General features: G+C 45.7%; 1 protein-coding gene and 1 pseudogene across 1 annotated transcript; one reads left to right on the forward strand and one right to left on the reverse strand.

Moving 5' to 3' along the window:
* Nucleotides 1-686: 686 nt before the first annotated feature.
* On the reverse strand, nt 687-4554 carry LOC125540746 (annotated as a pseudogene).
* Nucleotides 4555-8227: 3673 nt separating this feature from the next.
* On the forward strand, nt 8228-9670 carry LOC125540747. The gene has a single exon (XM_048704319.1). It carries the CDS (start codon nt 8228-8230, stop codon nt 9668-9670), a length of 1443 nt encoding a protein of 480 aa, XP_048560276.1.
* Nucleotides 9671-12227: the final 2557 nt, after the last annotated feature.

Genomic DNA, 12227 nt, shown 5'->3' on the forward strand with positions numbered 1-12227 from the left:
ACATTGGTAGTTATTGAGTTTGCTTCTGATGTAAGTGATGATGACTAGAAAAAGTTTCACTCCTTTCCACTAAGAATCAGCAGAGGAAGCAAGATCATCATTATAAGTAAACTTAAAACATTAGGCCGGTTTGGATCAGTGCAGCCTATTTTCCTAAGTGTTCTGTCTTTGACGAGTCGAGGTACCTTTTCAAGACACTAGCATTCGGGAGTGTAGACTCCACAAAGCATCCATGACTAGAATTAAAACCACGACGAGTAATTTGGAACGGAGGGAGTACAAGAGAGTGGATTTTCAGCTCTCGGGTGCCTAGGCACCCTCTATGAACATTAAAATATAAAAAATAGAAAACAAAAAAAAATCTGAAACTTTGCAGCATCAAAGAAGATCAAACTTTGTAGGTGCTTGCAAGTTTTCATGCCAAAAAACCAGTCGAGGAGCTCTACACACGAAAAAGATTTCAGTGGTTGAAGTTTTGAGCACTTTTAGCACTGAATCTGAAACTCGTTTGTACACCTTTCTCTACATGATATTTTGGCATGAAAACTTGCAAGAACCTACAAAGTTTTATGTTGCGAAGTTAGGGTCCTTGGTAACCGCTAAACACCATCGTGTGCGTTCTTGGTTCTTCACACCCAAGTGCTAGCCTTTTGCATAGCGGTATTATACCTGGGTGAATCTTTTACTGTTTAGCTCCTGATTTTACCTACATGATGTCACATTACTCAAAGTTTTTGGTCAGTTTTGTATAGGCTAACTACGGTCTAAAGTTTCTTGTTCTACCCTGCGCGAGCGTTGATTTGGCCAAGTTCTCGGATACTTGAATGGATCAATCTGATTGGAGATTCTGAAATCCTTATTTGTGAAACATAAATCAGGGGCAGAAAAACAAGCCATCTGGTGGCAAGGATGGAAACAGCAAATACTTAAAGAAATAAAGGTGCAAAGAAGAACACCAATCCTGGGTATATGTAGTTAGAAGTTGTAGCAGCCATCTAACTTCTAATATTCATCACTTTAATTCAAGGTTTAGAACGTAATCCGAAGATGTATTTGTTAGGTAATCTTGTCTAAACTGGTTAGTTAGTGTCGCCTAAGTAGTAGTTGTCCGGCTGGGATTACTATTCGGTCGTATGTACACGTGTTAGAGTTGGCTTCCATATCATGGTGCTAGCTGATTCCATGTACGTATTGGTTAGTGCCAAAGTAGTAGTCCTTGCTGTGCGTCAAGGTGAGTCCGGTTTGGACTGGACAGCTAGGATTATAGTAGTAGTCAGAGTCGGGTTGTACCGGCCAGTCGTCCAGGTCCACGCATATAAATATGCGGGTATAGGGGTCATGTAATATCGGATTGTACCGTGGCGAGAAAAACAGAAAAGCAATAAGGAGAGGAATGTAGAGGGTACGAGACGTACCCTTGGCAAAAACTTTTGTGCGCGTGTGTTTCCGTGTTTTGAGGTGATCGATTCTGAGGGCAGAGTTCCAACAGTATTTTGGCTACAAAATTTGTACTGTGCTACCAATAAAGTCAACTGATATTTATGGGAGAAACAAACATTTGGCATGCAAAGTGATACAAGTGACGATACATTACAAACCTAGCCACACAGATGCCCAGCTAGTTTGTACAATAAGAGAGAGAAGACATGTATTTGATAGTAACAATGACTATCCTCTCAAAATATAGTAAAAATGACTACGGAAAAGTGTGTATGAAAGGTAAGTTTTCAGATCAGTTATCACAACCCTGCTGAAATTTGAACTTTTTCCCTCCATGGATTATATTCAAGTTGAATAAGAGCTTCCACATATAGCTTGAAGTAATCTTGGCACTGGGGGCATGCCAACCTCTACTAGGCCCTCAAGAACCTGAACCACATCGCCCATTGTCGGACGCTCAAAGTCATGATCTTGAATGCACCAACATGCAACTTTGAAAGCTCTTTCAACCTCCTCCATGTTGATGTCACCATATAACTGTTGGTCGACCAAACTCCCAACATCTCCCTCAAGAAGAGTACGCGCAACTTGCACAGGAAAATAAACATCATGATCACTATTGCTTGTACATTCTTGAGGGGATGAGTTCCTCCTTCCAGACATGATTTCTAGCAGTACCATTCCATAGCTGTAAACATCAACCTTTTCCATGATTGCCACTCCACTAATCCATTCAGGTGCAAGGTATCCTACGGTTCCTCTCATTGTTGTTAGAACTCGACTAAAGTTCCTTCCCATAAGTTTTGCCATCCCAAAATCTGCAATTTTGGGAACACGGGATACATCGAGAAGTATGTTTTCTGGCTTCATATCACAATGTATTATGCAATCATGACAACTCTCATGCAAGTAGGACAAGCCTTTAGCAACACCGATGGCAATTCGGTACCTTGTACTCCAATCCAGCATTGTACCGTTGCCTTGGAATATATGGGCATCAAGAGAACGATTTGCCATGTGTTCATAAACAAGCATCCTTTGATTACCTTCACAACAAAAACCAATCAGTTTGACTAAGTTGACATGCTGGATCATTCCAATTGTACTCACCTCAGCCCTGAACTGTTTCTCTCCTTGACGCGCACCATCGAGCATCTTCACCGCGATGGCAGTCGAGTCACGGAGAACCCCCTTAAATACAGAGCCGAAACCACCTCCACCTAGCTTCTCTGAGAAATTTTTAGTTGCATGCTGCAAATCAACATACTTAAATGCTATAACTCCATAGCCATCTTCAGTGTTGTTAAGTGGATGACCACACCACTTGGTTTTTCCCATCCAAATAATCAATAGCATCACCAACAAGCCGAAAGCACCAACAATGAGGCCGATGATCATTCTTCTTCTTCCCTTTGTGTTGTTTCCCCAACTTTGCACCTCTCCAGCAGCAAGACGAAGGAAAAGAATCTCTCCGTCACTATTGACAGTGCCATTATTATACTGCTTTACGTTAATAAGTTGACCATGCCAGATAGAACAACCACTCTTGCCATAGGAGTAGGCAGTGCATGAGCAGTTTCTTAGACAAACCTGCATACACTCTTGTGCACTCTCAATTGTTTCCATGCTGCTATGTGCATGATATGGCAATCTAACACTGGGTATGGGAAAAGAACTGATCGGTTAACCCTGTAAGGTTATTTTTGTTGCTGCTGCAATGTTCAAGTGGAGTATTTCTCATACAACCGCCTCTTCTATCGTCCAGCTCCCAGTCTTCTGGTGACTTCACGGAGAAGCCGTTCATGCAGTGACACAACGAAAGTGCGTTGTCGTTGCAAACTGCGAAAGGCCCGCAAACGGCAAAAACATCACATGAGGCCTTGGGTTGGATATATATGGTTTCCCAATCTTGCAAGCTTTCAACCCAAAGAAGCTGCTCGATAAGACCAGAGACATCAAGGAGGCAGATTGTGATCAATGTTGGATCCGAAGGGGTGTAAGTGAAGTACTCCTCTTCATCATTCTCGATGAATTGGATATGGAAAAAGTTAGTGCTTGAAGACTCCGGCACCAAGTTGAAGTACCGCCCGTTCCATTCGCCAGTGGAAAAGTACACTATGGATGAATTACAAAGCTTACCAAAGTACTGCCGACCACCAGTGGGGTCTAGCTCCACGCAGTATAGGCCTGGAGCTGGGTTTATCTGGTTCTTCTTGGAAACCAAACTGTACTTCTGTCCGGTGACCTTGTTTCGGCCGACCTTTGCACCCGGGAGGAAAACATCAGTTGGGTGATCAAAGCTCTGCCACTGCACGACGGATGTGTTTGAGGCGTCTCGTATGACAAGGTTTCCATTGTCCGAGAGTGCCGCCATGACGTAAGTTTTTTTGTTACCTGTTCTTCTACCATTGACTACTATTATTTGACTGGACCAGATTATGGATCTAGTGGCATGGTTTAGGATGACAAGATTGCCATCCCTTGAGATTCTGAGCTTGGACAATCTAAAGTTTGGGCCAGTGATTGGTTTCTCTCTGTTTGCAATCCATACATGTGTGAACTTTGGGATGTTGTTGAACCATATGCCTAGATACCAGTTGGGCAAGGTAGTGTTGTCTGAGGAGGACTTACTGCTGCCTGATGTGAAGAAGCCTAGCGCGAACTTGCCATTCTTTGAGACAAGCCTGTCGGCGCCGCTGAGCTCTTGGCCTTCTGTCAGAGTGCTGCTGCCATTTGCTGCACCAGAGCACGCCACCGGAGGAACAGATATGAAAAGCATGAACACGACGAAAAACTGAAGCATGGTGGGTTGGATTTTGTTTTGATGAATCTTTCTGACATCTGGTGATTAAGAAATGCAAATATGCTATATATACAGGGTGTAGTAACTGTAGTGGTAAATATGATAGTGGAGAAGTCTCCATCTCCTCAACAATTTTTGTCAGACACTTTTACTCTGCCGGTCAAGTTCAGCATTCCTGCAAAAAGTACGGAAAAGGAATTCTGTCAACTGCATGCGACCGGAAATTTTGGAAAATTTCTGTGCATAATTTATATTTCAAATGCATGTTGTGTGCACACTAATTTTTTTATTAAAAAGATACGTATTTGTTTGCACAGATAATGATGAGAGGTTAATGTAGCAACTAAAAGTGCACCATATTTTTTTTGGTATAAGACACATATAAAAAAATATTTCCGCACAAAGGAATCTAAAGAAATATGCCTATTCTACACAATATTCCAGAATATAGATCTAAACTTTTTAGGAAGCCCTTTTTAACTTGTTGGTGGCTTTTTTCCAGGGAGGAACAGAGAATAATTTGGCAGCTGAGCATGGCAGGCAGGACGCTATGACACACGGCAGCAAAGTAGAAACAAATGCGTCACTTAATCTACTTTTCTGACTACCTTTTTTGTTTGAAGAAAAGTTTTGACAACTGACGGTCAGTTGAAGCAAAATACAGTGAGATGTTAATATAGCAACGAAAGAACAAGGAAACTCTGGAAAGAAACAGAAATGAAACTGTGATGGTGATGCTTTTATTAAAAAAATTGTTTTCAGTAATAAATAACAGTGAGAGGTTAATATAGTAACCAAAATAGTACATCAGTTTTTAGGTATAGAACAAAATAAACATATACTTTTTAGTTTTCACACACTTCGCAAAATAAAAACATATACCTTTTCACACAAAAACTGTGATTCTACGCAAGACTCCAGCCTAAACCTTTTATTTTGGCAAAGTTTTAAGTTTGCCACCCTATTTTCTCCAGGGAGCAACACAGAAAAGAATTTGGCAGCTGAGCATTATTACAGACAGAGACAGGACCCTATGACAGGGCAGCAAAAAGGAAACAATTGCACCTCTTAATTAATCAAGTTTTGACTACTTTTTGCTCGTCATGTTTAGCATCATTGTCTTTGACAGGAGAAAGAGCAGTATGCCGTATATATCATCCCTGTGACCCGGTCCTTCTAGAACTTGCCAGAACTGAAGTTGTATTCTTCGAATATGCAGTAGCGGGAGATACAGCACAGTCAGCTGTCCAGCTTAGACGGTTAGACCTCAACAAGGAAACAGTGATGGTGATGCTCAAACAGTGATTGTAACTATAAGATTTATTTTTCTGTGGGAAACTGTCCGACTCAAATAAATAAGAAGTTTATCATGTTGCTCTGATATATGCTGTCATTATCACATCCTATGAAAGCTAAATTTTCTAGCAGATTCAGAACCCGTCGGTATTGGAGCTTATTTTTATGTGAAATTCAGGAAGCAAAGCAAAGATGGAAAAGCGTCTTATTCGAGCTGTTGCTGACGCATTTGATGAGCATTTCTGATGAATTTGGTTTCTTCCACAATGAGTAAATCATTTGCTTCTGTCTTCAGCCCAACACCATTTGTTGTTACTCAAATTGTGTTCTTTTCTGGTGGAAAACTGTGGTTTCTTACGAAGAATGTAGAAGCACAAAGTGATAAAGTGACCAAATTGTACTATACATTCGTGCAATTCTCATTGCAATGATCTGTGATTTCTTATGAAAATTTGCCAAGGTATGTTAGTTGACCTCACTAGTCCACTGAAAGGTAAACCCTTAGTCCCTTACACTGCCTCCATCCCTCCATCTACCACACCACTTTCCCGTCATTCCAAAAGATTATGGGAATGAATAATGATGGCCAGTGGCTAATTGACTCGTTTTTCTTCGAATATCGATCATGTGCGTATCATATTTGTGCACTGTTTTTCTCCTGCTGATGGTTGAAACTGAAATATAGATGAAACAAATATTGCTCAGAAACTGGATTTTTGAACAAACACACCTGAATTCCAGTGGATTTAAGCCATGGGGAACAGAGCGGGACCGATACTGTTTCGCCCACACGCCTCTGGCACAAAGGTGCAGATGATATTATTTTGCAGGAGCGATACTGTTTCGCCCATGCACAAGAATTCAAAATTTCCGTGATTCAATTTGAGAGGAACTTGACTTCCTTGATGGTATGGCATACTGATTCCACCAGACGAGAGCTGTTCCAGAAAATTGGCGGTCAGCCCTCTTATTACATATTTTCTTTTCTTTACTCTCTGCCTGATATGTCTTTCCAGAACACTATTACATGATGAAATTAGCACACGACAATCCCCTTACTTCCTTCTTTATTTAGAGAGTGGGTTGTCTACTCCCGGGTGTACCCACCCACACTACTCAAGTTTCTGCTTGTCTTGTCTTTCAAGGAAGGAGCTCGCCTCTGCTAAGAAGCACAACCAATACCGATAAAATTGACTACAAGCAGGTTGGGCATGGGAATCGTTGCCGGCATCAGATCAAGCCTGAACTCCGAAGAATGCACAAGGTGCAACAATCCTCGAGTAAGTAATTAACTAGTCTAAATTGATTATGACTCAAGTATGGAGTTCGGATTCTCGTCACTGGCCAAGATAAAGTCCACATACCATTTCCGTGGTGAAACTTTGCTACATAGTTAAATATACATTTTCAATGCAACAATAGCCAATTTGGACCTGGGTACCACAAATATTATAAATTTTTACCTCGGTACCACAAATAGCTATGTACCCGTATGTCTATGATAAACTATGAACAAAGAATGTAACTAATAATATCAACAACACTATGTTAAAATTTGGGCATGAACTATCCTATAAAATGAACATATTAAGTGCTAGAAATTTGGCGAAACAGAAATAAATCAACGTTTCTTCATAACATTAGCTCTTATTATGAATCCCTGTAAAGACAGTTCCTATAATCTACGGTCTATGGTCTACAAATATGAATAAGGAAGTTCCTATAATCTACGGCCTACGATCTACGAATTTGAATAAGAAAGTTCCTATAATCCACGGTCTACCATCTACAAATACGTATAAGAAAGTTCCTATAATCTACGAACAAAGAATGTAACTACAATCTACAATTTACAAACCCTAGAGCCCTAACCCACGTACTCCTAATGCTAACCCTAGCTCCCCTACCAATGTGGGTGGCGGCCATGGCCATTGGAGTTGATGGCGGCCACGGCCGTTAGTGTGGGTGACGGCGGGGACGATGAGATCGTACCGGATCCCATGGCGACGGTGACGGTGAGGCCGACGGGGGCGGCAAAGAGGATGGTAGGGACAACGGGGGTGGCGAAGAGGATGGCAGGGCCGACGGGGATGGCCAAGAGGACAGCGAGGCAGACGAAGATGACGGCGAGGCAAAGGCGACGACGGCGCCGAGAGCGAGATCCATGGGGGAGAAGTGATGGGGTGACGGGGGTGCGCGTGGGTTGATAAACTGCGATCGTGCTATGACAGGCGGCAATGAGCAACCGCCCCAGATATGTTCTGGCAAAAGGGGGGACATGTGGCAAGGATATCTAGTGCGGTTGCAAGACAGAGCCCGCCACTGCTCAGTCATCTTCCTATGGAGGTCGCCTGATAGAGCCCGTCACTGCTGAGTTACGCAGACAAGTCCTGCCCGGGTGAGTACACCTGTGGCGGGCACACATTTTGTCCGCCACAGTTAGTCTATTAGTTGTGGCGGGCAGTTTTTTGTACCCGCCAATACTTGTTTTTAAAAATAGTTGTGGCGGGTGCCCCGTCCTGCCCGCCACTCATTGGGTTTCACCTATAAGCCTTTCCCAGCAGTGGGCGTGGACCTGTTTGTTGGATCTTTGTGGCTCTAGTGGTTTGCTTCATATATAAAGCGGCTTGCTTTTCCTAAGAGATGTTTGGCTGAGACCACTTTATTTGTCCAGAGACTCTTGATACCATGTCTGCAGTTGCAGGTGAACTTGTGAGCCGTTTCATCTCCTTGCTGCTGAACAAGTACCATTCGAGTCGGGCACACTCCGAGGAGAAGGTGATGGAGCGGTTGCAGCATCTCCTAATGAGAGTTTGCACCATTGTTGAGGAGGCGGACACGAGATACATAACCAACTCCGGGATGATGATGCAGCTCAAGACACTCTCAGAGACCATGTACCGAGGACACCATGTGCTGGACAACTTGAGGTACCATGCCCTCCCAGACAGTGCAGGCTTCGACAAGGTTAGCATCAACGACTCATCTGGCAGCAGCTTATATTTAGCCAAGCGTTCTCGAACTACAAATGATAAGGCCACGCGCCTTGAGTCACATGGTGCCTTGGAAAGCTTAGAAATTGCTATTGCTAATATGTCAGAATTTATTGTTCTTCTCGGTGGATGCGAGCGCATGTCCCGTAGGCCATATGATGTTTATCTTTACACAGACAATTTCATGTTCGGCCGACACGCTGAGAAGCAAAAGCTCTTGAGCTTCTTGTTACAGCACATCGACTCTCCTGGTGATGATGCACCCGCAGTTCTTCCGATCATAGGTGGTGCAGCAATTGGGAAGAAAACTTTGGTTGCTCATGCGTGTGGTGACGAAAGGGTTCGCTCACGCTTCTCCTCTATTTTGCACTTGAATGGAGACAACCTTTTGAGAATACCTGACGATGGAATGACCATGGAAGGAATGATATTGGTAGTTATTGAGTTTGCTTCTGATATTGGCCAAGATGATTGGAACATGTTTTACTTATTTGCCATTAGAATGGGCAGAGGAAGCAAGATCATCATCTTAAGTAGACTTCAAACATTAGCTCGATTCGGATCAGTGAAACCCATTTTTCTAAGTGGTCTGTCTAGCCATGAGTTGAAGTACCTTTTCAAGACACTGGCATTCGGGAGTGTAGACCCCATAGAACATCCACAACTAGTAAAGCTAGCAGATGAATTTGACAAGCTGTTGCACAATGTGCCAGATACACTTATCGCAATAAATATACTCGCGGATGTGTTGAGAATGAACCTCAGTGTTCAGTATTGGCGTTGCATATTGGACAAGGGGCTAAGATACATTAAAAGAAATCTCTCCACATTTGGTGTGCAGCCAAGCACGCTTTTAGAAGATGACCATCCGGTGAACATAACGGATTTTGCTTTGCATCCGCTTAGCATGATACCTTGTACATCTAATGTTTCAATCAAGAAGAAATTGCCAAGTCTGTCACTTGGTGAACTGATAAGAGATCCTAGTGTTACGCCGAAACAAGACTTCATTATAATTGCATGGGAATCAAGGATACCTCCTCATAACTCATTTCCTCATTTTGTTACAAGTCGTGCTCAGGGCGCACATGAAGGCAGTGCCTTTCCAGGGAGGAAGCGAAGAGGGGTGCCAATCTAAGTTTTTTATTTTTATTTTGACAGGAGTGTCAATCTAAGTTTGTTTCAAAACTATTATAATGTAACTCTGTTGTATTGTTTTTTTGTTTGTTTTGGAAGTTGTGAAACTGTGTTCAAGTGGCCATGGAAAAATTGTTTTAAGGTGTGATTGTATACCATTCAAATAAATGTACTTGAGATCTCTAATGCAATTGTATGCCTTATCAGATGAAACTGATAGCCAGCATCATCTCACACCATTGTAATTGTACGAATCCTGACCCATATACGAAGGTGACAAAACTGAGCTTAAAATAAGAAAGAATGTTTACTGGAGCTCTAAATTTGAAGCTGGGCAAAATAGGACAAAAGCGGCATTGGCTACACCGCCTTTGCTCAAGGTTGACCAACCAACTATCCAACAGCAGAATTCTACTCCCTCCATCCCATAATGTAAGACGTTTTTTTTACACTAGTGTAGTATCAAAAAATCTTTTACATTATGGGATGGAGGGAGTACTTGTCTACCATTTCCTTGTTGTCTTTAATTAGCTGTTTACCATCATCATCGTCGCATAGTTCTGGCTAGGATTTTACTAGAGTTGGTACCAACCAAAATTGTAGTTCCGACTCCATGTAAAATAGGATGTTGGCAAAATTTCTAAAGTTGAAACGGGTTTGAACTCAAATTACCGGGGATTTCGAAGTCCTGGCAGGGCACCGCCACGGCGCGCTGCATCCACGAGGCTCTTGCGCCAGCCACTAAGATGCTCGCAGTCGACCTAGCCAGGTGCCTCCCGTGACTCCCGCCGTTCACGCACCTGATGTCAGCGACCATCATGGGTCCGCATGAGGCGCAACGGGGAAGCTACGTGTTGGGCGGGGGCGCGGCTGGCCGGTGGCCTCTGGTTTCCGCCATGGTGGTTGGCGGAATTCGATGGCAAGGGACTAAGGGTATCTCCGGCCGTTCGGTCCCCCAGGGCGCCTAAATAGAGCGGTCTGGGGGCGTGCTGGCGCTAGTTCGGTCTCTGGGGTGACCTATCTCCCAGTCACGCCCCCACGCGCCGGTCCCACGATGCGGGAAATTTAAACTTGGTCGTTCCCGCTCTCACAAAAGACGCCGCAAATCCAGCGATCGGACGTAGTCTGGTGTTACAAAAAACAGAGCGCCGCCGCCGCAAGTTCGCGTGCGCAATGTTTCATTCAGCGGGGTCGGCTCCAGGCGTTGGCGGAGTCGGCGTGCGCGGGCTCGGCGGTGCCGGAGCTGCTTCGGTGCTGGGCTGTGTCGGCGCGGCTTCGGCACTGCTGGGCGGCAATGTAGAGGCGTCGTTCGGGCTTGGCGTCCGTGTGGTCATGGGCGTCGTCGGCGTTGCCGTCGGCAGCTCGCTCAGGATGAGGCCGCGCTGCACCAGGTACCACGCCTTGAGCTTCTCGTCGTTGCTCTGGAGCATGTCCGCCCCGCCCATCAGAAAAGCCATGTCGGTGTTCCTCTTCTTCGTGGCGACGTTCGTCCGGAGCAGGTCGAGCTTGATGGCGTTGTTCTTCATCAGCGACGACCACCGCGCCTCGGTCTTCTCTTCGCGTAGGACGGCCCGGGCCTGGGCGTTAGCGAGGCAATGCTCGATGGACTCCTGCACTCGCGCGGTTGCCGCGTCGGCGTTTTTCCCCTTCTTTGCCAATTTATAGCCGTCCGGCCGCCCCTCTGACGCGCCCGGAGTCGTCGCGTCCGGCTTGTATGTCTCCTTGGCCTTATCGAGGGCACGTCGGACTTCCGCCCACTTCTCGCACTTGTCAATGCGCTTGTAGACGTGGAGGTGCTTGAAGTCGGCGTCTTGGTTGTCGCCCCGATACATGGCGAACATACGCAGCAGCTGCGCGGAGGGACGAACAGTTGGTGGGCGGCGGGCGTAGACGACGAAGATATGCGGGCGAACGGCGTGCGTACCCGATCCTCAACGCTGGCGCCGCTCTCCGGGCGAGCAGCGACCTCCTCGACGATTACATGCCATTTGTTGCACGCCAACTGGATACGCCCCCAATGGTTCGCCATCGCCTTGGAGCCGCGCTGCATGTAGACGCCTTTGAAGTAGGGGTCGACGAGCTTTCGCTCGTCGAACTCGGCCTTGATGCGGTCCCAGTACGTCTCCAAGCTCTGGTTCGCGCCGGTGGTCGGGTCGAGGCAGACGACTTTCCATGCTTCGGCGAGGCATTCCTCCTCCTTGGACGTCCACTTGATGCGCGGTTCGCCTGACCTAGCCGCCCGCTTCTTCTTCTTCTGGCGCCCCTTCGTCGGAACAGGAGCTGGCTCCTCCTCCTCCTCCTCCTCCTCCTCGGGTTCCTGCGCGTCCTCGCCGTAGACGTAGCCGAGCTCGGCCTCCATGTCGCTGCTGAGATCCACTACCTCGTCCTGGGTGGCGAACCCGGGAGACGCGGCGGCCGCGGTCGATCCTGTCGCAATGATGTCGTCCATGTCGGCTCCCGTGTCGTCGGCGTCGCCGAGGTGCGAGAAGGGCAGCGGTCCATGGTAGAGATGGGGCGTCGGCGTGGACGCGTAGGCGGCGGGTGGCGAGTAGTTGTAT

Source organism: Triticum urartu, chromosome 2 (assembly GCF_003073215.2).
Source record: "Triticum urartu cultivar G1812 chromosome 2, Tu2.1, whole genome shotgun sequence".
Lineage (NCBI taxonomy): Eukaryota > Viridiplantae > Streptophyta > Magnoliopsida > Poales > Poaceae > Triticum > Triticum urartu.